General features: G+C 40.2%; 2 protein-coding genes across 4 annotated transcripts; both read right to left on the bottom strand.

The window, feature by feature from the left end:
• Positions 1–252: 252 nt before the first annotated feature.
• Positions 253–11,784, bottom strand: zfat (zinc finger and AT hook domain containing; the record flags this gene model as incomplete). The annotated part of the gene is made up of 24 exons (XM_079164918.1): positions 253–668; positions 746–843; positions 959–1,046; positions 1,904–2,010; positions 2,255–2,393; positions 2,570–2,658; positions 2,783–2,956; positions 3,769–3,888; positions 4,120–4,201; positions 4,439–4,671; positions 4,837–4,963; positions 5,527–6,418; positions 6,495–6,643; positions 6,806–6,897; positions 7,307–7,455; positions 7,764–7,844; positions 8,030–8,106; positions 8,517–8,584; positions 8,692–8,814; positions 8,971–9,075; positions 9,296–9,424; positions 9,807–9,950; positions 10,318–10,476; positions 11,757–11,784. The coding sequence occupies 24 exons, from the start codon at positions 11,782–11,784 to the stop codon at positions 468–470; spliced, it is 3,654 nt and encodes a 1,217-aa protein (XP_079021044.1). The 3' UTR covers positions 253–467.
• Positions 11,785–12,927: 1,143 nt separating this feature from the next.
• On the bottom strand, positions 12,928–23,418 carry LOC306699396 (protein tyrosine phosphatase type IVA 3). Of its 3 annotated transcripts, none has more exons than XM_079163999.1 (7): positions 23,302–23,418; positions 17,656–18,141; positions 16,288–16,425; positions 15,985–16,077; positions 15,752–15,882; positions 15,249–15,323; positions 12,928–14,893 (listed from the first exon to the last, which is right to left on the bottom strand). In XM_079163999.1, exons 3-7 carry the CDS (start codon positions 16,393–16,395, stop codon positions 14,776–14,778), a joined length of 525 nt encoding a protein of 174 aa, XP_079020125.1. In that variant the 5' UTR covers positions 16,396–16,425; positions 17,656–18,141; positions 23,302–23,418; the 3' UTR covers positions 12,928–14,775. The 3 variants fall into 3 exon arrangements, with proteins under 3 accessions (XP_079020125.1, XP_079020123.1, XP_079020124.1); XM_079163997.1 differs by lacking the exon at positions 23,302–23,418 and adding an exon at positions 20,852–21,389; XM_079163998.1 differs by lacking the exon at positions 23,302–23,418 and adding an exon at positions 20,522–20,644.
• Between the last annotated feature and the right edge of the window lie 4,045 nt (positions 23,419–27,463).

Below are 27,463 nucleotides of genomic sequence, written 5' to 3' on the forward strand. Positions count from 1 at the left end.
ATATTTTGTGATACTTTAAAGTATATTACAAATTGTCTGTGCTGCTTTGTCTCATATCATATTGTCACAAACATCAAATGCGTGTCATAATATGAAAACTGTAACAAACGTTTAAGGAAGTCTGATAAAAAACATTTTGAGTAAAAACTGAACTAAACAACAACTTGGAGATTTGTTGTTTTTAGAAAATGAAGCCACTCCAGTGCATCGAGCAGTTCAGGACAAGGGTTTATTCAAATATACTTTGTCAGTACAAAATATGTCACATAATCACATAAACAATTATTGCACTTATGGTTTTCATAATTATGAAGTTACTAAAAAATAAGTCTCATTAAGGAAATTCCTAATGATGACGTGGAAACATTCACTAAATCCTGAATGCATTGCCCATTTGATGCTACTTCCCTTTTGTAAACAGATCTGCTGACACTGATGAATCAGCAGCTGTTGTCATGCTGGCATTACTAGTTGATTTCTACAGTGTGTTCCTGGACGTAGACGATGTAGTGGTGAGTGTTTTCTCCCTGGGTGAGGACTGTCAGGGCCTCCAGGCCGTGTGCGTCCTCCACAACCATCACCTGGTCACCAGTTAGATCCCCGTCTGCATTCACCACCATCAGCTGGTTGGTGCACTCACCGACCTCCTGCTCGTCAGCCACCTGCAACTGCAGCCACAGCTTAACGTCAACACTTTGTTGTAACCACTCACAATCTCCCGAGTACGTGATGTGAGGTTGTTTACCTGTTGTACAACGGTGACAGTGCCTGGAGCCATGGCGACCATGGAGGTGACGGCGTTGTGAGTCTCTGAATTGAACTCGGTGATCTGCTGGATATCAACTGAACATAAAAGAGACATTTATTGCAATGTGTCACATAGTACACATGCAAGCAGGAAAAACAAATAAAAAAGGTTCGGTCTGTTCATCACTGGTGTTGTTGTTGTTGTTGTTACCGTTGTCCTGCAGGGATGCTACAGATACTTCTGTCAGCTGCTCTTCATCCTCCACAGGAACGAACTGGGCCTCTACCGTCTCCCCCACCTGGATATTCATACAGATTATTTATCATCCTGAAAATACTGATGCTCTGTTGAACAAAAACGATTAATACTTAAACTATACGCTAACATTGTCGAGCTAGCAAGTTTTTCCAGTGGGATTCCAATTTCTGATATTTTAACAGCTTTTAAGTTTCTTAATCAGAAATAGGATTTTTAATGAAAAGAGATTGCGACAGAAACAAGACAAAGAGTCTCCATCCATGCTTGCAGCTCTGTGTGGCTGTGCTTTAGGCACAGTGACGCTTTGAGCTTAATGCTAGCATGCGAACGTGCTCACAAAAATATAATGCTATCATGTTGATTTACAGCATCAAAGTTTAACATGCTCACATTAGCTCATTAGCACTGAACACACAGTACAGCTGAGGCTGATGGGAGTGTCATTAGTTATGCAAAAAGTTTGGTCATAAACGAAAGTAGACAAAATTCATTTTTGACCTGATGATGGTGCTCGAGGCAACGTCAGGGTGTCACCAAAGTGGCAATTTGCCCTGTGGGGACCATGAATGTACTCCGTACCAAATTTTGTGACAACCCATCAACTAGATGTTGAACTCAGAATACTACTAGAATAACCCTTTCATGGAATCAGTGAACAAGTTGACCCTATGATGGTGCTAAAGGAAAAGGTCAGGCGATCGCCAAAGTCATTAGAGTTTATCCTCTGGGGACCCTGAATGTCTGCACAAAATGTCATAGAAATCCATCCAATAGTTCTCCAGATATCACAGTCTGGACCCAAGTGGTGAACCGACCCACAGACCAACATAGCCATCCTAAGAGCCTAGCATGGCTAAAAATGACCGGATCTAGTCCGTTCATGTGTAAGAGGTTTACCTCCCAGGTGCCTTCCACCACTTTCAGGCTGTGCTTGCTCTTCAGGTGGCGGTTCAGCTCCCACTTGGTGCCATAAACAAATTCACATTCAGGACACTTCATACCACCTAAACACAGGGACACACACAAGCAATGTTACGTCATGCAGCTGAACACGCCTTTTGTTCTCTGTAGAGGCTTACAGTAATCTTAAAGGATTTCTCTCCTAGCGTCACATAGATTCTCACTCCTGAGAGTCTTCACCATAATGCCAACCACACTTCAAACATCTTTATGCAGTACAAATGTCCTAGTGTGGTAAATTGTGACTTTAAAGAGAAGGAAAAGTCTAGACATGGCAGAGATGCAGACCTTGCTGTTTCAGAGCATCAGGGTTAGGCACTCCAGGTCCGGCATTCTGATACTTCTGATCTGGGTGTTTCATGTTGTAGTGTCTCTTCAGGGGACCAGCGATGTTACAGGAGTAGTGGCAGTGGGCACAGCGAAAAGGCTACATCGGTAGACACAAAGTTAACGCCAATGATAAATCTGTACGACAAGACTACATTTGATATATGAATGGATTTTTCTAAACGTGTCAATCATTTGTGTCAAAACATTGACGTGACATCATGAGAGAAACTTGTGTGTGTGTCTGTGTGTGTGTGTGTGTGTGTTTATTCTGACCTTAAAATCAGCGTGTTGCTCCATGTGTCTGAGCAAGGAAGGTTTGGAGACTGAGGTGAAGTCACACTCTGAACATTGAAACCGCTTCCCTGAACACACCAAATACTAATTGTCTTTATGTTTATCATCGCTTTGTACTTCCTCAAATTCTTCTACTCAAGCAGAATAATCAATAATACCACAGATAGTAATAAATAGACATAGAACACGTACCTTCATCAGAGTGGCTTAGTCTGTGGCTTTTGAGCGTGACTTTAGATTTGAACTTTTTACCGCACAGATCACAGAGGTGGCGTCTCTCTGTGTTGTGTCGGTTCATGTGAGTCTTCAGGTTACTCCGACTGCGGCCCGCATAGTCGCACACACTGCAGACGTATGGCTTCAAACCTACAGAACACGGACACACGTGTGTACAACAGTTTAACCACACGAGACAGCAACAAAAAGATGAAGAAAAAAGACGTTTAGAGCCAAAAGGTATAAGAGTGTGAAGAAACGAGATGGTGATTTTGGACATAAAAAATGTTTGAATGAAGGTGATTGGCCAAGGTAAGATGGACCTTTTGATAATAAAGTTTTGTTTAATAGTAATTACATTATCTGTAGTTTGATACAATAACATCATAATGAGCTTACTATGCACTGCAGGTTTGTTTTTATGTAAATTGGCTGTGCTCACTTAGACCTTCATCAACACCTGTGCTGGATGTCTGCCAGCTTCCTCAGCTTGTGGACAGATGTGACTTCAAAGTAAACAGCTCATCAGGCTCAGGAAGTGTTTAAGAAGGGACTGACAGGAAGAGGAGTAGACTAACAAGTCACTTCCTCAATACAAAACCACATACATCATAGCTAATGTACACATGGTTTATGTTTTTCACCACTTCATCTGAGCAACCACAGGTGTATAAGCAGTGATTTTAGCAAAGCAAAAAAAACAAACACGTTTTGACCGAGTGATTGGTGCAAAAACAGCAAGTCTTATAACTTTTGTGTAATGCCAGCAGCATAGAAGGAGACAATTTTATGCAGTGTGTTTTAAGTGCAGCCAGGAGAAAGAGAGACAGATGGAACCTCCGGTAACTCGGTAATCAAGCAGTGAAATACTGTGCAGGGTCATGCACGGACCCATGTGCGTTTCTCCACACATGTGCTGCGTGTATGTGTTTGCCTGTGTTAAAAGAAGAGGAATATCACACCTTGGTGGGCCCAGATGTGCCGCTGAAAGTCACTGCTGTTCTTCAGGAAGTAGGAGTCACAGTAGGGGCACTTCTCTGCACGTTGAACCATCAGTCCTTTGCCCTGCGAAGGTAGTGTGTCTGTGCAACACATGCATGCAAACACAAACGCACAAAGTGAAACCGCAACCGTGGAAATTGTATTTTACTTGGTTTCAACAGCTATTTACTTCAGTCGGGTGTCACAGCACAGTGAAGAATGAACACATGCTAACACTCACATTGACTTTAAGGACAGGTTTGAAACAAACATTAACAGGTAGTGTGTGTGTTTTGTCCATGTGTCTAGATATATATCTATGTATTCTTTACCAGGGTGGGATGTTTTGATGTGGTGTTTTAGTCTGTGCTCTGGATAGCTGTGCTGGCAGACAGGACAAGTCACACTCTTCCCCTGTATACAGCAACAAGATAAAGGCATTAAGACAAGTCTCACCAATAGAAATCAATACTCAATGTCGGCATACCTTAATTTAACCAATTTAAAAAGCGACCTTGAGTGTTCCATACATTACATTGTACTGAAGATCAACTAGAATATTGATCAAACACATGTAAAGTTGGATTGAAGGTACACGAGACGAGACGTTGAAGTAGATTTATCGTTATTTTCCGGGTGAAGGCTGGTTACCTGTTCCTGGTGTGTCCTCAAATGGGCCTGAAGTTTGTATTTGTCAGGTGTGGTGTATTTACAGCCAGGGTTCGAACAAGGCAGCAGCAAACCGCTGTGCTTCTGGATCTGGTGTCGCTTCAAAGAGCTCTTGGTGATGGACGAGTAGCTACACTTTGAGCAGTAATGCGAGTGCTCCTTGGTGTGTGTGCGTACATGGATGTTATAGTGGACCTTGTACCAGAACAGTTTACCTGTGCAGACAAACAAAGGACAATATTTAACACTCAAGCCAGATAGACAAAAAACTAAGTAATAAATAACAATAATATAATATAAAAGAACATTAAACTAAAAAAATGAAATAACAGGACACAACTAAATCAGCCACCTCAAGGGCGTTTCATCATCTTCCTCACCACAGTATTGACATTCCAGGTCTCCGTAAATTTTCCTGAGCCGTTGGAAAGACTCCATATTGAGCCGAGTCTTCTGAAGTGATGAGATCACCTGCTGGAACGCACTCTGATGGAAAACCTCCGACACCTGCCGGCAGAAAACAAAGAACGTGTCAGACACGCCAGGAGCAAAGCTGCAACCTGAGTAGAAGATGAGAAGATAATTTAAAGTTGAATGCCTCTAAGATGTATTTCAGAAATATTAATGAATTAATAAGTAATATAGACTACATCATACTCTTTATTGAGCGCAATCATTGCCTGTCATCAAAATTTCTATACATGCAGAAGGACGTTCTTTTGGATGGATAATCAGATATAGAACATAAATCAGACCTATCTGTCCGCTAGTGCCAAAATAAAAGTATTGCAATGTAAAAGATCACTAATTATTAGATTTTTAGTGCTAACATTTATTACATATTGATTGATCGACAGCAAATTAACCCGTGAAATGTGAAATTCTTTGTCTAAACATTATATCAGATTAAATATATTTGGGTTTTGGATTGTTGGTCGGACAAAATAGGACAAACTAAAGCAAAATGATTAATTGAGAAAATAATTGGCAAATACTTCAAATATGAAAATAGCCGCTATGCGGTCCTAGCTGGCACTATTGCTCTTCCTGAGTACCTGTAATTAACTTACACTTTCTGAAGGTGGAGTTTGAGAATCGTCCCCTGAAGGTGCTGACGACAAAGGTGTCCGTGTGTTCTCATCAGCTGGGTGTGTGTCTTCTGGAGTCCTATTCTCCAACAGAGGGGTGTGACTGCTCTCTGGTGATAAGAAAGTCTGTGTGTGATCTCCAGCTGCAGGGGTGCATGTGTCTGCCGTGTTGTCCTGGGACTTTGCCCCAGCTGTTGCTTCATCCCGTCTGTCAGAGGGAGTTGTGGTTTCTGTAGAAACAGCTTGATGGAGCCGATCTTGGGAACTTTGTTGTTCGCTTGCGATTTCTAACTCTCCTTCTTTCACATCTTCTGCTCTCTCACCCTGAGATTTAGCTTGTTCTTCCTCTTGCTCCCCATCTTCGCTTGCTGCTACTTTCAGCCCTTCCACTTCCCCATCTCGGCACTCCTCCCCTCCGACACCATTTCTTCTACCCTCCTCACTCATCCTCTCATCTTCACCCTCCTGCTCCATCCTTGGATCTCCCTTCATCCCTTTCTCTGCATCTTCCCTCTCCTCATCCCCCCACATGCCTCCTCCAGGCTGTAGCAGATAGTAGCTGCTGTTGATGCAGTCTGTGAAGGCCTGCTCCTGGTCAAGCTCCTGGTGAGACTCTTTCAAATGACTCCTCAGTCTCTGGGAGCTGACAAACGTCCCGTCACACACACAGCACATGTATAGGAATAGGTGCTTCCTGACATGGGCGGCGAGGCCGGCCATCTTTGTCGCAGCATGATCACAGATGAGGCAGGCGAAGGGACGCTGGGGCCCGTGGACCAGCAGGTGGCGCTCCCGCTCCAGCTGGTTCTTAAAGCGCCGGTTACAGGTGGGACAGTGGTAGAGGAGCTGTCTGAGTCCCTGACGAGTCTTCAACCTGAAACAAGATAAACAGATTAGAGGGGCGGGTGTGTCTGCTAGTAGATAGGAAGGTAAAATAATGTCGATCAAACCTTAGTTGTTGGAAGCTCTGGAAGATAGCGGGGTCTTTCATGTTATGTCGCTTCTCAATGTGTTTCAGCAAGTTCTTTACATCGGAGTATTTTTTCTCACAGAAGCTGCAGTGCTGCTTCACCTTCAGATGGACTCGCTCTATGTGGACCTGCATGACCAGAAACACAGAATTACTGCCGCAACCAGAAAAACAGTGCAGCTGCAACCTGGAAATGAACCCAATCTATCTGGATGTAGAAACCAGAATCACAACAGAGTTCATACTGTATCTCAAATGCTGCATGTTAATACATAAAAGTGATGAAAGCACCTTGAGGTGTCCTGGGCTGAGGCAGTTGAAAAGACAGTGCTGACAGCTGAACTTCTCTCCTGTGTGCTTCCTCAGGTGAACATTCAGGTTGGCTTTGAAGGGAAATGCAAAAAGTAAGCAGCCTTTACAGCAAGTTTTATACATTTGTTATTTAGAGATTGCAGAAGTTACCCTGCTCTGCGATATGTTTTACAAATACATGTAAAAGGATGTGTCTGCTAAGAGTACTTGCAGATCACAAAATCAACAAAAAGTTAATAATTTGAAAGATGCTGTAATCACATGAAATCCTACAGATATGGAGATATATATAACCTGGGAACTGTCACACACCCCTTTTCACCATATTTCCTGTCAGCACCCTTGATTAACACTTTATCTCATAAAGGCAAATAAAAAAAAAAAAAATCCTACAAATTGTAACTTAACCATCTTGATTTAGTCTCACTTTTATGAATCAAGCTGACATTTGTGTTTGGCCTCCGGCGAGCCTAGATTTACCTTTGATGGCTGATGCGTAGTCACAGTGTGGACACTGAAAAGGTTTCTCCTGGGTGTGTGTCCTGAGGTGGGCCATCAGTGAGTGTCTGAATTTAAAGATCTTGTTACAGAACTCACAGGCAAAGATCTTCAACTGGCTCTGAAGTAGACTAGGAGACAGAGAGGAACAACACGAAACATTTACCAGATGACCAATATCATTGTAGCTGCTATTGTGGCATTGAAGATTGTTGATGTTGCTAATACAATAAACAAACTTCTTAAGGCTGCACAGATGAAACATTACAAATAAGTAAGCAGACTAAATCATTTTAAACTTCAGGAAAAACAAAGTCCAACAACTCATTTATGATAGAGTGTTAGATTAGAACCAGATGTATTAACAGTAGTGTGGAGCTTGTAGTTTGCAAAATTAAATCAATGTTACTACATTTAATACAAAATATTCCTACAGTACTTTGTAGCATCTTGCTTGATAGAATATTCCTGGAAGCCTCTGCTGGCTGCTGCTGTTGTTGTGGACAAAGGGATCCCACTGCTGACAGGAGATAACATTGATATGTCAGACGACCACAAGCACAAACTAGCAGGGCCTTTACATCATTATGCATGCATGCAGTTGACGAATCAACTCTCGTCGTGACTGACAATCCGTTATCACGACCATCAAGTATGTGTTACATTGAAAGCATTAAGAGAGATGGACTTTGTCCATTATGTTACCTTGGCTCCTGGTCCGTTTCAGGGTTCCCCTCGCAGGCAGTGGCTTCACTTGCAAGGTCTTGTGACTGTGCAGACCGCTGACCGCCCGGACAAATTCAAGAAAATAAACCCATGTAATATTGGGATTCATAGATCAAATCAAATACATATTAGACAATAATCTAAAAACACACACACTGCAACATAGTATCACAGAATCATCCCATTTGAAAGTCAGCTGAAATGCTAAAACGATGTACATTTTAGAAATAAAATGTTTCTACATCCTAATGTAATTATTTATACAGTGGTCAGGACGACAGCTTGTATAGATTATCTCTCACAAAAAGGTCTGTGCACTACCCTTAGTAAAAAAAAAAAAAAGATGTGGGACGGAGGCGTGAATCTCAGAACCTGGGCAAATCAAATCCAAACTGTCTGCCAGGCGACTACAAGACGTAAGTGAGAAAGACATTTCATTATTTGGGTGAATGTTTCTGTGTATTACCTGAGGCTGGATGGCCGAAGACTCTGTCTCTGCTGAATTCTCCTCTATTGGAACCATTTTAAAAACACCTGTTGAGTTGAAGGTAACACATCTTGTTCATAACTATGTCTCCTTCTGCAGTCGAGTCAGTTGTTAGCCAAAAGCTAGCTATAAAAAACAGATGTTTCAGACAGACCTGGAAGTGTCTCGTCTTCTGTCAGAACAACACTGATGACCGACTTTTTGTTTCCCGTTGCCAGCCCTGCTTCTTTGGAGGTGCGGCTTCGATTGGTCCTCGGGTGTCTGAAGCTGCCCACGTCTACGAGCAGAGAAGAAGAAAGCGTCAGACGGCAGTGATCCTTCATCTTTTACAAGTCATCCCAGATAACACTTAGCAGGGATTTTAAAGCAGCAATTAAGTGTCCCTCCTGGTAAGATTTAATTTGAAGAAACCATGTGCCGAACTTGATTTAACCTTTTTCTCTCACGAGTCCTGGTTTTGCTTGCTTTCGGTTTGGATCTGCTCCCCCAGGATGCAGACTCCCAGAACCCTCGGTTCCTGCTCCACCACAGATGCTTCCTGTAAAGAAATATTCTGTCTGTTAACCAGAATCACCTGCATTTTAAAGTACAGTAAATGTATGTAAATGATATTCTTCTGCACTTTTTTCCAACATCTGTAGTTAACGCAGAGGTATTTAATGATCTATGATATAGGAAGGACAACTCCAAGCAGGATCCCTCAGGTCACCCCAACTTTGAATGCCTCTTTGGCACATATTAACTTTGCTATTGCTGACCATTCTCCTCTTCGTCCTCCTCCTCCTCCTCTTCTCTCAGGCAGATGTGTTTGCGGATCTGTCGTCTGTTGCTGAACGAGCGGTGGCAGTCTCTACATTCAAGGCCCAATATCCCGTCATGGCTTTCGCCTAGCAGAGAAAGAAAAAAAGAAAAAAGAGTCAGAGTAGCCAGAACGGGAAACACAGTTTGTGTTGCAGACAAATGTAATTTGAAATAAATAGAACCCATTGCCTAAATGCCTACACAACAATTAAGTTGCTATTAAGAAAAGTTAGATTACCAACCAGGCAAAAGCCAGTTGCCCAAAACACTGGCAGTGCTATTCGTCCGATATAACTCAACCAGCAAGGTGATATTCACCATCTCATCCATGTCATTTTTGTCAAATTGATCAGCTTGAATATATAAACTTTATCAAATAAACTAAGCAAGCATCTTCTCTTGTGCAGAGGGTGCTTATCCTATCTTCCGCATAAAAAAGAAAGAATTATGAGAAACCAGAATTACCACCTTGTTTGTCTCCCTCCTCCTCATTCCTTTCTTCTTCTCTTTGAACGTTAGACTCGGTAGAGTCGGCCTTGCCCTCTGTCAGATCTGTGCGCGTCTTCTTTGTCGAGCCTTTCGGTCGTCCTCGTTTTCGCTTCACTGGGCTCTCTGTGGGCCAACGAGACAGCACAACAGATAAGAAGATAACACTGGCTTCTATTAATTAAAAGAAATCCCACTAAGAGACCAAAACAAACAACAAGCTTATCCTACAAACACGTATTTTCTGTGTAGCATAAGCCTGATACAGCTTATGTCTTGTGTCATATAGCTCTGTTTTTATCTCCCAGATACAATGAATAACAGAGTTATAGTGTTGCAGTGACATATTGCCGTCTAGTAGTTTATTTTTTCAACAAAGTTCAGTTCATCCCCACATTAGTGATCGTAGTTATATTTACTATGAAATAACATGTGTGGGTTGTTTTTTTTCCACATGAGTTTGTGATTCTGGCATCGAACACGCTAATCTTACCAGCCAACGTCTCCACAGGCTCTCCTGCAAGAGGCTGCAGAGCAATGATGATGTCTTCGGGAGGCTCCTGCTTGGTGTGCAGCGAGGAGCAATGGGCCAGCAGCTGGGCGCGACTGGGAGAGAAGAGGTTGCAGAGCCGACACATGAACACAGAACCAGCTGAGGGGACACGGAGGAGAAGAAAGGTGGCAGAGGGAAACATACAGAATAATTGTGAGAGACAGATTGACGATTTTGAGTCATTGCACCCCATTTCCTCATCTTGATACTCCAGACACACTGTCTTTGGCATGACAGAGTTTATTTAATCTGAGGTGCCAAACAGACAGATCAATGAAAACTGCTTCAATAAATGTCATTGCAGCACATTTAAATCTTCATTTTAAATTTGACATTACTTACAACATGTTGCAATATGTTGTTTATAATTTTGTTAGTTTGTGTAGATGTCAGTGTTGAAATTGTTGACACTCCCCTTTTCTTCTGTTCACATGTATTTCTATGTTGTACATCCAACAGTAGGAAGAAAAGAGGGAAATGGAAGGGAAGGAATATGCTGTTGCGTGTATGCAGTTTAATGATAGGTAGTGGAGGATGGCATGTATGTTTGCTGGAAAACATTTATTTTCAACCTGTTGCTTTGCTTCTATCGTTGCACAGTCCACATCTAACAGAGCAGACTGTTTGGGCTCATTAAAAGAAGAGACGGCCACATTGAAGGGCATAACAGTAAACCATTTAAACAATTAAGGTAGTTCTATATTAATAAACAATTTATTAGCTTTTTTTTTTCAAGTGGATGTAATTTAAAAGGATGTTAATAGAGAACATGGGGCAGTTGCTAAAACATTGATATCATCTTGAATCAACAGTAGCATCAGACAGACAAATCCATAAGCAGTTAATCGGTCCATCCAGTTATCTTGAGCTTGAAATCATTATTATAAAAAGAACCAATTGAAATATGGGCTAGCAATAGTAATGTAAAAGCTGTGTTCATGCATTTCCTTTTTAAATAAGGTCGATAATCTCTCGGTGACACTGTATCAAACATTCATTATGAATGTCAATACAACGCTCAACTGACACTATCTGCTAGCTGTCGATCACGACAGGCCACTCTCTGCAGACTACTTTATTGCAGAACAGAAAATCTGTAAATAATATCCACGGTGAGAATAAAAAATAAAACACTCTGAAACTCAGCCCACGTTAGATACTTAACACATCCGTTTATTTTGATTTGGCCCAAACTAACATGAAGACCCGACAAACATATTCGAGTTGAAGCTAGCCAAAAGCCGTACCTGCTTTTTGACCGTCCATTCTCCCGCGTACGAACAACAAAGGAAAACTAATTTATCGATGGATTTGAGACATCATACGGCTCAACATAATAACTGAATTCGGATTTAAGAGCTTAATTTTATATTACGCACATTGAAATTTCTGTCGAATCTGCCACATGAGTCCTTCCAACCAGCGGAAGTGGACAGGACTCAGTAATACTGTAGCTGGGAGAGCAGCGCCCTCTGTGGCAGGAGGACTGTACTGCGGCTGAGACGCGAACTGCTACTACTAGTTCAGTTTTGCTCAAAGAAACACATTTTGGCCAAGGATTTCTTTCACTAACATCTTTAATATGTTGACCATTGTCTTAACAAGCCTCAGCACTCTTGTCACAGACTTGTAGTTGTTTAGTTTAAGTTGTGGGAGTAATACAGAGTGTCTCATAGAGTAATACCTGTTCCAATGTTACATATTGTGGGTAATGGGGGACTGTAAATAAAATAATTGAAATGTAATTTTACAGGATAATAACTAAGATATGGCTGAAGAATATCTGATAAGTACAGCAAAGATATTCTCATTTACTAAATAAACATTTACTTGTAGACATCCATTACAAATATTGAATTTGGAATCTTAAGAATGCATTACAATATTCCAGGCCAAAATAAAAATGATTATCAGGTCAATAACAATAATAATGATTTGAGAAAGTGAAGCTAAATTATTTTCATAAAAATAGAGACACAGAACAGACATGACATAGTTTTAAATTATTGCAGATTATAGACAGAATAGCTCCTATTAACATTTTTATTTTATTATTTCAAAACCCAGAGAGTGTAGAAAAGACCCGAGTAGGCTGGATTATCCTTTCAGGCCTTACAGACATCCATCACAAGGCAATGCAAGCACTTGCAAGCTCATAGTTAGATCAACACAAGTGAAATGTTGATGATTGCGCACACAAAAACACACAAGTAAAAGTACAATTTAATGAGATACAGGAGTTTAGGGAATGTTATACTACTAATGAATATACTGTACATAAATGTTTGTTCATTTGTTTTTTTTTCCTCATGTTTTAATGGTAAATCTATAACTATGTTTTCTCCACAAGCAGCAAGGGACTGATATTGTATTGGTTTAGGTGGGAATGTACAGTATATGCTTCCTTCTGTATAGTCATATTAGATGCCTGACAACTGCTCTTTTTGTTTGATAATTTCCAGCAGAATAGAACGTAAGGCTGCAAAACAGGGATAATATTGGCACATTAAAACAGACATTCCAGACAGGAATTAATGATCTATTAAAATATAGGGACAATAACAAAACCTTTATTAAACAGTGCAATAATTTACAGACATACAGACATTTACAGCATGTGTTTTTACATTTAAAAAAGTGTCTGTTCAGGCCAGTCCCAATGATTAACAATGGCTAAAGACTACAAAACAAACACACACACATAGTCAAACAAACACGCACACATATGAACAAGTAAACTGTAACCAATCTGTTAATCTCTCAGGTAAAGATGGTACATTATCTTTTCTCTCTCCTTCTTAATTTTACACCCTTTGCTTTCATTTCTTTTCAAACAAATTATTGTTCATGACATCAGATGGTGAGGAGACTATCACAAGCAACTGACTAATCCATAAAAGGTGTATGCTCTATCATCAGCGAAAACTGAAGCCATTGGTTACATGCCTCAGTCAGGATCAATACAAAGTAATAAGTAAATTCCACCCCACAAGAAAATATGTATAATATACTGTAACCTAGTCTAAATGATGCCCAGCATTATTTGTGCTAGGATTTGACCAACATCTCAATTTACCCATATATCATCCAGGGATTAAAACTGAGAGACTGGGTCATTAACGGCTAATAAAATGAAAATGACTCCCTGACACGCAAACATAAAAAAAACATGTCATACCTGCAATGATTTTCATTTCTTTGCAACTTTTTGTAGTCAATGTATTAGAGTGGTTTACCCTGACCTCTAGGAGAATAAAATAGATACCTCATTTAATATTTACAATAGTTTACATCTCTCTGTCATTTTAGAATGTGTGTAATGTATCATTACTGGTAAATTATTAACAATTCCTTTTTTATAATACATATGTACTTTAAACCTGGCTTCAAATCAGCTGCTGCTGACAAAGATGTTTCCTTCTGTCGGTGTCAGCAAACAGAGCATGATATAATGCACACCCTGATATGTAAACACATAACTTGAGCACAATGAAGTAATGCTGCCACTGGAACCAAATAAAGGCTTTATGTATACCAAGTTGCTTCATCTATAGCATTTCAGAAGCATATTTTAATTCTGACCGTAGATAAATGGCAGAAAACGCTGGGATGAAAATGAGCCCTTATATCTGCAGTTACTCTGAGAACAGACACCAACAGGGATACTTTTTTAAAAAGGGTCATCTTAGAGTATTGACACTAATTCTCAATAAAAACACTGAGATTTTAATCCTATGTTTCAGTGTTATGGTTTTGGCTCTTGTTTAAAAAGTGTCTCAAGTGTTTTTCATGACATGAAACAATTTCAAAGAAACACTCACAGAAATAACTGCATGTCATTTTATACCGGGATCATGGTGAAGTTTAAACTTATTGAATATCTGTACAAAATAATGAAAATTCAATGGTATTTTCACAAAATATCCGGTATGACTTAAGGTTTTGAGGGCCAATACATCAGGTATATCATAGTAAATCAGCTACACCAAATCTGTCTAGATGTGTCCCCATAGGAGCACAGTATGAATTTGTTTTATTGAAAATTCCAACGGGATTCCCAAGCCTCAACCTTATGTATTTTGTGTCGACAAAATTGAATTCTTTATGTGATTTCCTTTCTCTCCCTTGCCCATCTTTGCCATATCTTTCTTCACTGTAATCTGTCTCTCGGATCCATCTCAAGAGATCATCACAAACAAGGGAACAAAGATGGGTTCTACTAAAACTGCTGCCAAAATAGTCAAGGGTCCACATGGGCCAATAAAGCCTGTATACAAAATGTAATGTTTGTGACGGTGACACAAGGCTTGTGTGGTTGGATTCCTGAGAGAATTTGTCGAGGACCACAAAATGTCTGTGTGTGTGTGTGTGTGTGTGTGTGTGTGTGTGTGTGTGTGTTCACATTATGCAACATTTGTTCTTGTGTGCATGAGAGTCTTTGAAGCGGAGTCTGTGCTTGGATCGATATTTCTCCAGGTAGGTTAGCTGTTTACTGTTGATGGCTCCACGACGTTTCCTGAGACACACATAAAGACACACAATGTATGATGGAAGTCAATGGCATAACCCCTCTTGATTACCCTTATTGCACAATGCAGAGGATTCAATTGGCTCTTTCGTGTGCGTTCCTGTCTGCCACATTGTCTTCTTTGATACCACCACCAGATGGCACAAAAGAAAGAAGAATTCAAGTGCATAAATTGTGATTTGTGGTGTTTAAAGATGAGTTCCTAATCCATGTAAAGCACTTTACACACTACAAAAAAGCTTTCAGGTGTACAATATATCAAAATCAGACTAAGATATTGTTTTTGTTTAATATTGCATATTTGTTTGTCTTTTCTGCATGATGAGGATATAAATGTACTCACTGTCTGATAAGTTGAATAGCATCTTCATACTTCATCCCACTCTCTATCAGAGCCAGAGCAACCAGCACAGGAGCCCTGTATGCATGCATAAACACACACAGAGTCACGTCCATGTCTGTTGAGACTGACGTCTGTGTAAAAATAACGACAGTTTATCAGCATCTTTAAAAAAGTTTCAGTAATGCCGTTTGATAGAACGATTAGCTTCTGTAAACTAGAATCTGTAAGTGTGTGTGTAAAGTGTCCAACACGTAAAAGAGAGATCGATGTCACAAAGACTACTGTCGTTGTTGTGTACAGTATCATCATATGTATTGGACAATAACCAGAGTGTGACTGTAATAAAACCGGTCTGACCTAGTTTAACCAAAAACATGAAACTTTCTCTACATGTTAATCCCTGGTGTGCATGTGTTTGTGCGTCTCCCTCTCTTGGATTCACTTCAAATACAAACTATATAAGAGTAATGCTTTTTTTTGGTGGTTTTGTGTGTGTCTCTCACCTCCCCAGTCCAGCCACACAGTGAACTGCGACGCAGCATCCTGGCTCTTCCTGAAACTTCTTTTTCAGCAGACTCAACCAATCATCCACCAGTTTACTTGGGGGCGGGGCTCCATCATCAAACGGCCAATCCTGAAAGAAAAGCAGAACAGTTACAGTACTTCTGTTACTTTGTGTTTTGGTTTTGTCATACTAAGTTCATGTGTGCGTGTGTGTGTGTGTGTGTGCGCTCACCACCACAGTGATGCCGTCTTTCTCCAACGGTGTTTTGTCATAGGTGATATCACAGACACGAACAACTGTGGTGGCACCGAAACGCTTCAGATCCTGAAAGTGACGACAGCGGTAGGAGATAATTTTCACAACTGAGTCAAAACACGTAGATCAGTTCAATTCAATTTTTCTTAGTTGTTTCAGTTTGCATGTCATCAGTAAGGGAAACATGCAGTACATGAGGTTTATGCTTTTGTATGTTAGCTTTCTGAAGGTCTTCGGTGTACTGATGGGGGTCTGTCCACACACAGACATGTTTCTTACCTCTATGAAGGAGGTGAGTGTGCTGTCTGTGGGGTTGTGTGTGATGAGGAATCTCATGTTCTTGTGGCACAGTTCCACTGGATCTGGACGGTTCATGTTGGCCAGCATGATCTTTGATATCCCAGGTTGATCTCTGACCTTTTAATGTTGGGGAGAAATGTACAGTTTATAACAAAAAATGTAACTTGGTGTCAAATATTTGAGCCACATTTTGTTCATATTTTTAAGCTCCTTAGACATTTGCTCATAAAAACAGTCCCCAGAAGGTCTTGTAGAGCTTTACCTAGTTACCTCAGGTTACCTCAAAGTTAAAATGTTTTTTGCTGACTGCAAGCATTGCAGTTTGTCAGATTTTTCTCAATCATTTTTCCATTAAACATCACTATTATATCTTTGACCAACAGGCCATTTCATGGAAAACATTTGACATTTCACAGTAGGAAAAGCACAGGTGATGAAAGGAATGATGGCTGATTTCCATTACTGAAAATGTTTAAAACGCAACCAAACCTGTTATAAAATCTCATGACTCTTCACAAGGTCACATATTTACAGTCCTTTTATGTAAGTATCATGCACTATAGAGTGAAAACAAGCCCATCCAGTAAAGGGACAGTGCTCAAAGAGGAATGCAGTGCTGTAGTTAAAGGGCTCCACCCCACCCACAGGTGTTTTCACTTATTTGCTTGATTATACCTCATCTCAAAACTATGTGGGTGGGTACAGACAGCACTTGATTGACTTCTCTGCTTTGGTCACACCTGTCAAGGTGGGACAACTCACACCTCTATCTGTTGTCCCCTTTCACAGCAGCCATTTATGACATATTGCAGGGTAAACACAGGTGTAGTTTAGTAGCATTAAGTGTGTCCCTGTTCCCTTTAGGTGGACCAGGGCCCTGGTATTGTGCATGCTGCCTCACTGCAATGACTGTGACTCACAGCTGGACCGTAATCAATTTGATCAATTACACCTGTGTTTACCCTGCTTTGACCATTTCAAACCGGCTGCTGTGATAGGGGCCTGCAAATATATTTTGTTAGTACCCACACAGGTGTTTTTAGTTATTCTGGCTGATTAGAGCAGGTTGAAATTGGGCAGAGCGATGATATATGACAAAAAACATGAACTAGCTCTGGAAATAGGGAGCGTGATGTATTTATATGCAAGGCCTGGAACATGAACGCATTCTTGTAAATAAATCTTACAAGGTAAGCCAAATGCTGATTTTAGCTCACACTGACCAAACTAAAAAAACTACCACAGAATCCTATAACCAAGTCACAACAAGTCAGTAATATGCAGGAGTTTAAAAGTGTTGGTGCATCATCATATTTAGTGACGCTCAGGTGACCAGCCACCTCTCACCTTTAGCTCCAGCTGTAGCAGGTAGCTGCTGTGTTTTCAACTAATACCAGGTCTTCAGGTAACTCTGGACTTCTTGTCTCTTATTGAACCTTCAGTTGGGATACTGTTTTTAGCCTTTAAGGTATTTTCCCAATTCTGAGGTGCTGTTGTCTTGAGTACAGTTTTACTCCATCAGCTGATTGTAGTCCAGGAAGCTACAGTGTTTCTCTGTTTTTATCTCTCTGATTGTCACTGCTTCGGTCCTTCTCTCTTTCGCTCTTTGTCTCTCAGTAGCACTCTCTTTCCTTCTCTCTCCAGTTAGCTTCCAGTGTTGAGGCGCCACGTGTTACCCCATGAGCTGGCTGGTTCACAGGGCAAGGGCCAATGGTCTTTCAGGTTTCAGGGCCGCAGGACTGCATGGTGCAGCTTCATCCCAGATAGGCTCTAAATGTGTTGGGCGTGGCAGTAGTCACCACTCCGCCGCACAGACTCCATCAACCAGCGATTCTAAATTGCAAAACAGACAAAATAAATGTAACTCTTCAAATCAACAACTTTCAGAAAAACAGTTATTAAAATTGGTACAAATCAAATTTCAACAATTCAGCATTTGTTCCAGTGTTCTGCAAAAATCGGCCTGTACTGGATGGCAAGATATACTAATGACAGCCTTCGTCAGTAATATGGAGGCAAACAGGAGGGCCGCTTTGGCTAATGCACATAGATAAACACACACATTAACATGTGCATTTAAACAGATTTTAAAAAGCTTTGCCATTGAACCCACTAAACACATTTATAGCATCAGTTTCAAATACTAAATGAAATTGACAGATGTTTTATTTCATTTTATAAGAGGTCAGACTTGTCCATCACTCATAAACATAAGTGGACTTTTGGAAATTTGTTGCTCCTTGTAATTATTTAAAACTAAATTCCTGATTCTACCTTGCTTGGACATGTACACATACAATAATGAGTAAACGGTCACCGTATGGAGTCACTAAACGAAGTACAAAAGTGGTTGTACTTTCATGAAATAGTCAAGAATACTGGGAAACAGATGTCAGATGCAGCATGATAGAAAATCTAATAAACAAGGCTCACAAAATATGGGTAATGTTATTATATTAGCCTGCACAATATCAACCAAATCAAATTTGATCGGAAGGCAAAGAAATAGATACATTCAGAAACCAGTGGTATACTTAATGTATAGGAGGATGTAAATGTAGAAGAGAAGTGGAATTTTAGGGCAGTTCCTCAGCCTTTGGAACAAAAGACCACATGTTGGAATACCAACTGTAGAACAAAATTAAAAAGGAAGGTTATCTCAATGGCTACTTCAGGGAGAGCAGGGCTCATAGACTAACACCGGTCATGTATGCCAGATCATTACTTTGTGAAAAATGCAACAACAGCCATAGACTTTGGCATATTTTGTCATGCAAACAGTAGTTGTGTGATGATAATATAAGTACATGTCATGATATGTTTACATTATATTTAGTTTGAGCTTAACACAATTTAAATGATGACCTTTAGCCAAGATAATATTGTGTCTTGAACAACATTTCCCTTAATGCTGTGATGTAAAAGACAATATACAATATGTTTTTTGGTTCAGCATATTTGCAGAAAATGCATATGCCGCATTCTGTCTTGGTGAAAGGATAAAGGATGGACACTGCTTGGAAATAAAAATGCAGTTTCTTCTCAAGTCAACAAGTTCAATAATATAAAAGTAAATATTAAAGTAATAATTTGAAAAGAAACGTGTCTGATAAAGCACTAAACATGATGTAGTTAGGTGAAAAGTATTTTATGTTAACCAAGAAAATGAAAAACAAATGCTGATTATCTTATATTCAGACAAACAACAAGCAAAAGTCCAGAGGTACTCTGGGTAATCCATCCTCACCTCTTCATCTCAGCTCAGACAATACAACACACACACACACACACACACACACTCTTCATAATCACATGCCGACTTACTCACTAACTCTCAGTCTATTCCAGGTTGTTGACTATTTATAATTAGGAATTTATCCTGTTGTTACCACTAATCAGGATGGACGTCATTAAATTTCCATCCAGTTAATGCAAAGTGTAGATAGAACACCTACTTAAATGAGTTTTTATAAAGATGCCATTTATGTTTTAACAGCCTAATGCAACACAAGCACAACAAAAATAAAACTCTACTGAGACACACAGGATGAAAGCAAAAATGTTGACAAAGCAGACAAAGCAATGAATTCACTGAAACTGAGAGACAGACTAGGTATAAAAAAAAAGCTCCAAAGCATCTAAACATATAACATATTTGAATACTAACTTTTCACAAGTAGTGCAGACATTTTAGGCATTTAGCTGACATCTAAAGCCGAGTGACTTAATATAAAAAATATCATATGAAAGCATAAAGGAGCATGAGGGAAATGACACGACGGTAGCAGTAATTCCAATTGAAACTGTAAGGCAGATCTTCTCTGTCACCTTAGAGCGCAGTTTAGTTTATAAAAACAGGTGTGTCGCCATGGTCGCCTGGCTGTTTCTGTGTCACAGGCTGGGTCAGGACCCATAGAAGTTAAAAATGGATCTCAATATTATTTTAGAGCCGCGTCAGGTTGCCAAACTTTTCTACAGTACGTGCAATGTGAAACACAGTCACCTTGCAGGGTAGTAGTAAAGACAACAACAAGGCAGGTTAGTAGTAGCCTCAAATAGGATCAATCCTGTTTACACATTCGCCTCTGTTGACAACTACAGAGGAAGTTTTCTGCAGCAGCTCCAACCACAAGTCACTCTGAAAGAGAAGATGTGCTAAATGCCTAAATTTGAGTTGTTTCTGAAACAGCAAACAGACAGTCTTCCATTTTACCTCAGTGGACAACTTTGCTGCTGAACAGGAAAATCCACAAACCACAGTTAGTCCTGCAAAAGCATGCAGTAATCCTTCAACAGTGTGAGTGCTGCCCTACAACCAGCTGACTGCCTGTTATAGTAAACCCCTGTAGACACTGAATACCTGCAGCTGTATTTATAGCTGTATCTTTACGAGCAGCTCATTCTATGACACAATTTGTTTGTGGAAGCAACAGTCTACAACGCTAGTGCAGCCCTGTCTTCTCACTCGGTCTGTTCCAGTGAAGAACTGTGATTAGCTGGATCACTGTATCTAGTAACATATCTATAAAGTGATTGTCCTTACCTGCTATTCAATGTCATCTCCAACACCGGGCTGAATAGTAGTTCTTCTCCCTCTTTGCCACAGAAAAGTCCACCTACTTTTAGTCTTTTTTTTTTCTGCCTCTGGAAGCTGTAACGTCTGGTAGTCAACCAGCAGAAAATGAAGTCTTTCTGCAACAACCTGTTGCACTGCCTCACTGAAACACTGAACTCTCCCTGTACCTCCCGGCCTCTCAGTAACCGCTGCGATGTCTGTTACTGTGCGCGTCGGTTTGTGGCTCTACCTTGCTGTAGCATTGCAGTGTTCTGGACTGAGGATCTGCTGTGAGCTGATCTAATCAGGCTGAGCAGCCATCTGACCCTGACAGCCCTGTCACTACCAGAACACTCTACAGTTAATGCTCTTAGAGGGAGAGCAGAAGAGCCTCACTCCCTCCTCCTCGTGCTCTTCATCCACTCCACTCCTCTTTTTCCCTCCCCTCTTCCAGGGTAAAGAAGAGCTGCTGTCCTCCCCTTTCCTCACCCTTCCTATAGGCTGATGCTTACAAGGCTCGGTCAAGGAAGTGTGTGGTCTCACATTCAGTACAGCGCACAGGAACACGATCATTACAGATCAGTGATTTCAGTTCATGTTTCTCTCAAATATAACTCAAATAATTTGTGAAACTGGAGGTCCAATGGGTTGTTTCTGTCTTGACACGTCTGTCTGGACCTTCTCTTGTTTTCCTTTTCTCCCTCTCTCCCCCCTCTCCCTCCATGTACCAACTAAAAATAGACGGTCCTTGGAGTTAGTACCAGACATATTGGACAAGTAAAACCTTTGAGTCCCAGTTCACGGAATTGACTTTCTCCTTAACCGACAATAGTCTGAAGTCTGTTTGAGTTCCTACAGCCAAACTACTGTGTGGAACTACTACTGCTGCTGCCTCAGCGCATCAGTATGTTTGTCTAAAGACTTAATAAAAAAAGAGAGGGAAAATTTAAGGACACTTTTTTTCTAAACCGATGTCATTTAAAGCAGGCTTCCAAAAACATCCATGCAGCTTTGTATTTTTGAGTTTTTAAGGTTTGTTTACAAGGTCATGGGATGGATATGTGAGTGCAGAGAGTCACAAGGTAGTCATATGTGCAGACGTCTTAAAGCAGAACAAGCTGGGGCCTCACTCACTATCAATCACTTTGAGTAGAGGTTGACATGACTGTTCACCCACGCACAGAGCTTTAAAAAACACACTACTTGAACGCTTTCCAGTTTATCACATTCAAATTGGAGCGTTCGGGATCATGACTGCTGCTTATTGCTTAAGTCATTTTCTGTGTGTTTACATGCTCTTAGAAATGGAGCTGTGTTTATTGCTTGCATTATGGTGAGAAGTATTCGGCTTCTGTATGATGACCCAGTGTTATCTCACTTGGTACTTTCCTTATGGTGACCTGTCCCCTTTTTTTCCAGATAATCAGTGTAAATATAGCCACAAGTGGTGATCAGCAGGTTTCCAAAAACAAAGTGGCTGTTAGACAGATAAAAACCTTAGATGGAAAAAGAGAGGGTACTGCCTTGATGTCCTTTGCTGAGGACTTTGACTGCAAACAACATCTAAACATAGAATAGAGGTGAATATGGCTTGTTCACACATTGTTCAGTACGTGTATTTTACACCTTTCAAAGCACAGGTGGCATCACTATGATTGTAAACACAGTCAAAAGAGACAGGAACATGGGCAAGGCATGCAACAAAATGTTTGAGTGCGACATTGCAATTTGTTTCTGAGGTCACAAAGCCAATTTAGACAGGTTATAAACATGACCTGAGTTATACATACAACCAGGGTTATTGAGGCTGACTGACTGCAGTGCTTTAATAATCATCTATAAAACAAACTAGAAAGGTGCACTCAATAGAGTGCAGATCTCCGCCAGGAATGTCTGCAACAACCACTGTAATGTTTAATTAAATGAATATAAACCACAATTCGCTAACCCCCCCCCGTGTAGACCACTAGTGTGTCAGACGTGTTTTTCACTCTCACTGTAATATGCAGATGTCTGCACAGGGTCTGTGCAGGCGTGCACACAAACACGACTGGTCTCATTATCTCCGGGCGGAGATAATAATCCACTTAAGCATTCAACAACAGAGTACATCATAGTACGTGTGGAAAGGCTGGATTTCCATTGTTTTCACAGGTTATAAATTAAATATGAGAATTATTTTAATGTAGTGGAAACTTGAATATTTATAGATAACATGACAGAAATATTGTCAATTATTTTCTTGAAGTGTGATTACGCATTTGGCAATTCATGATATGTTATACTATGTTTTGTATACAGCATTTGAATGTATCCCTTTAAAGTTAATTAGTAACCTGTATTCGTATTACGCCTTTCTAGTCTTCTGACCACTCAGAGCTCTTTTACGAATGTCAGTTTCTTTTGAACTTTTGAATAAAATATATTCCATTACACACCAGAGACATCGTCCCTCCGTCTACTTGTTGTCAATGCACGTACTCTTCCTCCCAAGGCTTCATCCATACGATCCTCCTGAGGAACAGTCCGCTCCAGTGGGACCATCTGTTTTGATACTACCAACAGCATTGCACTGGCCTAAACAGGGTTGCTGCAATGTTTTCTGGAAATGTGAGCTGACACCCTGTAGGTCAGCTCTCAGCTGGCAGTCTTGTGCTTTTGACAGAGCCGAAAGGACACTTTGTGCGCCGGCTGTGGCGTCATGAAAGCAATGGTCTGACCTGCAAAGGCTCCACAATCCTTTCACCTCAGCTTCAACGAAATGTCAAAGAAGAGTTCAAGCCTTCTTTTCACAAACCAAACATTGTCGATGGTGGCCATGATGGAAATTATGAATCATTATGCTCAGACTCACCTGCCAGAGTTGGACTAAAGCAGCAACTATGAAAAGGGATAATTTATTACCTTGTTGTCTCATATCAAGCCCTTCAGTGGAACAACTCTTAAATCATGGCCTCCATGATAACACGGCTAAATACGATGACAATGGCACTTTATATCTCTTGATCGTGAGTCATGCCAAACATATTCTTCAATTCATATCATGTCAAACTGTGTGTGTGTGTGTGTGTGTGTGTGTGTAGGTATTACTTAATTATTCCTCATATGTTTATGTCAAGTTTTGTTTACCTGTTAATTCAATTATCGCTAACCTGTTGATTTACTAGATTATCGTTGGAAAGCTATTCTTGGCTTTATGTAATGATTGGTGCTATTTAAACCTCCGATCACCTTTATAGAAGCGCTCTAATCTGGCTCAGTCTCTCATCTCGCTCTGTTGTATTTGTGGCTGTTGAATACAGACATAGCCTCCTGTAAAAAAAACCGACCTACAGTGATCTAACCATAGTCTATAACTGACTGGTTTATCGTCCAGTTTACAATGGTTTGAATAACTACAGTGGTGGAAGAAGCATTCAGAGCCTTTACTTCAGTAAAAGTACTAATACCACACTGTGAAAATACTCCAATACAAGTAAGCAAAGAATGTCAGCAAAGTTTAGTTTCTAAAGTAAAGTTGCTCTTCTGCAAAATTGTCCCATTAAGTGTTTTTTATGTTTTGGGATTAAGATTACCAATGCACTGATGTTTTGCATTTTACTGCGGCAGACGTTTAAAGTTGTGCAAATGTAACTACTTTATTTACTGTAGGTAGTTTTATCTACAGCAATGCATCATATTCTATAAGCTCATCGTTTCTCTGTAGCTTCGTCGTTCTGTGAGAACCATGCATATCTAAAAAAATCAACTTTTTGTGATGAATGATTTGAAAGATTAATTTTTCAGTTGACCCAAGAGGGCCTTTAAATAGTTTATTTATCGTAAAGAAGTAGGAGAATAGTCCCAACTCATGAAGGAACATTTCATCCTTCAGTTTATCAGAAGAAATATAATTTGTGTTTTTTTTCACTAGACAGTAAGTGGTAAATGTAGTGGAGTAAAAAGTACAATATTTGCAGTACTTGAGTAAAGTGTTACATTTCCAGCACACCTGGTAACAACGGCCACTTGTAATGACTTTTATACTACGCTGTAATTACAGTGGGTAACCCCTTGTTAATTGTCTATCTTTAAACTACTCAGATACAAGGTTAATCTTTCATAAATCCATGCCCTGACTACTGATGTCTCTATAAATTTCTGTGTCAATCACTCCTGATGAATGACTGAAATGGTGCTGAACCACGTTGATATATACAATTACACAGCGCGTCCCCTCCCCTGGACTAATTTGTAATTCTGTCCCCCAGGCACACTACTCATGCAGCGGTGTGAAATACTATGTAATCCCCAGAGCAACTAGGAAGACATTGGATATGAAAAGGGGTTTCTCCCAACCGTTTTATATTTTATACTGTAAGCTGCCATTTCCTGTTTCACACACGGAGTGCATGAAGACGCAGCATGGAGGAGTGTGTGGTGGGGAAGCAGCACTATGATGCTTGTTGGATCATATCATATTTCAGGGGTTTCCTGTTTTGAGCCATGCTAATATTTTGAAGTTCAATTAGATTACTTGAGGAAACAAATGATTACTGTATGTCAGTGTTACCTATACATGCTTTTATCTATATAATATGATACAGGACATTATGATGAAATGTAATGCAATACCATGCTAATAGACTTGTATTATATATAGCAGTGTCATGTATAGCAGGACCCCATAAAATGCAAAATAACTCTGAAGGATCGCAAGCAGATAACCAGGAAAACAGACGAAAACATTAACCTTACAAATTTACACACACACACACTCTATATATATATATATATATATATATATATATATATACACACACACACACACACATACGTATCCAACATTTCTTTACTTTTTTCACTTGAATAATGGATAGTTTTTGCAGCTTTTCAGGACTCTAAAACTAAATCAAATAAAAACAGAAAAAGGTTGGGAGCCGTTGGGGAGATTTATTGGACCTTAACTTTAAAAGAAAACTGTTTCAGGGATCAAACTTTTAAGGCTTAACCCCACAGCAAAACACCTACTGTACATAAACCTCTTTTTCTAGCCAGGTCATGAAAATAACACGTCATACTGTACCCTTAGCTGATCATACTATACAAGGAAGTATGGAGAGGGCCTGTGTGTTTGTGCACATAAAAACATACACCCCCTCAGAAACATGCTTACAGGAGAACGCACGCCCACAAAGGTTCAGAGAAAAATCCTATACATACTTAATAACACACAAACACACACACACACGCACACACACACACACACACACAAACAACAAACACACAAACACACACATTCACACGCACACAGTCAAGCATGTGGCAAGCGGCAGCAGCTGCTGTGTGTATAATTAGAGTTTTTGAAAGCTGAGAGTTGGACAGCAGGACGTTCACCTGCAGACTGAAGAGTTACCATGACAACCAGCTGTCAGCATGACAATACAACTTTACTGTACCAGCAACATTATATAAGTATGTACAAGTAAGCTTTGCAGCCCCGAAGACCATGAAGAAAGAAAGCAAATAAAGTGTAGGATACATGCGCTCATGCAACCTGTTGTTGCAGAAGCAATACTTATTTCTCGCCCACAACACAGAATGTCCACAGCACATGTGCAAACAGGTTAAATAGAAGGTTCCAGATCAATACTTGTGAGTCAAGGATGACTTCACCATATGCTGAGATGTCTGGCTTTCACTTTCCATCTCACCATCCAATCCTTCTGTTTTGAAATAGACACACCCACATGGATTCCAAAAACAAACAAACAAAGCTCCAAGTGACTTCCATAGATATCTTATTGCATATATATGTAATGCCACACTTGTGAAATTCTAGCGATGGCGAAGTACATAGTACATACAAAGTGCTTGTGATATAAAGCAACAGTCATTTCAAAAACAAGGTTTTTCAGGTGAAAAACAAAGCAGGGTGATTTTATTCATGCTGCCGGTTGACAAGCTGCATCCAGAAAGTCGACAGTCTACCTCCACCTAGTGGAAATGACACACAGGTGCAGAATGTGCTGCTACAAACACAGGACGATTTCTTGAGTCGTGTTTTAGATCAGCTGCAGCTTCATATGGCTCTTTTATGAATGTGGAGATTGAGTACCAATGCTGATGAATGCTACATGTATGGGTCCTGACATTGTTCATGTTGGCTCACTGTCACACTGCTCACATGACGTAACCATAAGATGTTTAAAGAATCAGTGTATGGTATTATTTGACCCTACTTATTTGCTTCCCACCTAATGAGGGATTACTTCAGAGCAGTATTCAGCTCAGAATGATGTTGTATTAGACTGGTATTGCCATTGCTGTGTTTTAATATTGACACTACAACTAGTGGGATTATGCATACACTCTAAACCTCAGACACACTACAGAACAAAAAAACTAAGCAAGAAAAACACAGGTTGATGTTTTTAAATCTCTTTGCACAATAAGTGACACAATGATCAATTGAAAAGATCACAAACTATGGGGCAGTGGTCAATGGTGAAATAGGCTAGTAGACCAAAGTTTACTCAGGGTTAGGATGGCGTTAAAATGGCTTCAGGCTGACGTGAGTCTGAGTAAGACCCATCTGCTGTCTTCTTCTCTTCAGCAACC

This window comes from Pholis gunnellus (assembly GCF_910591455.1).
Source record: "Pholis gunnellus genome assembly, chromosome: 8".
Taxonomy (NCBI): domain Eukaryota; kingdom Metazoa; phylum Chordata; class Actinopteri; order Perciformes; family Pholidae; genus Pholis; species Pholis gunnellus.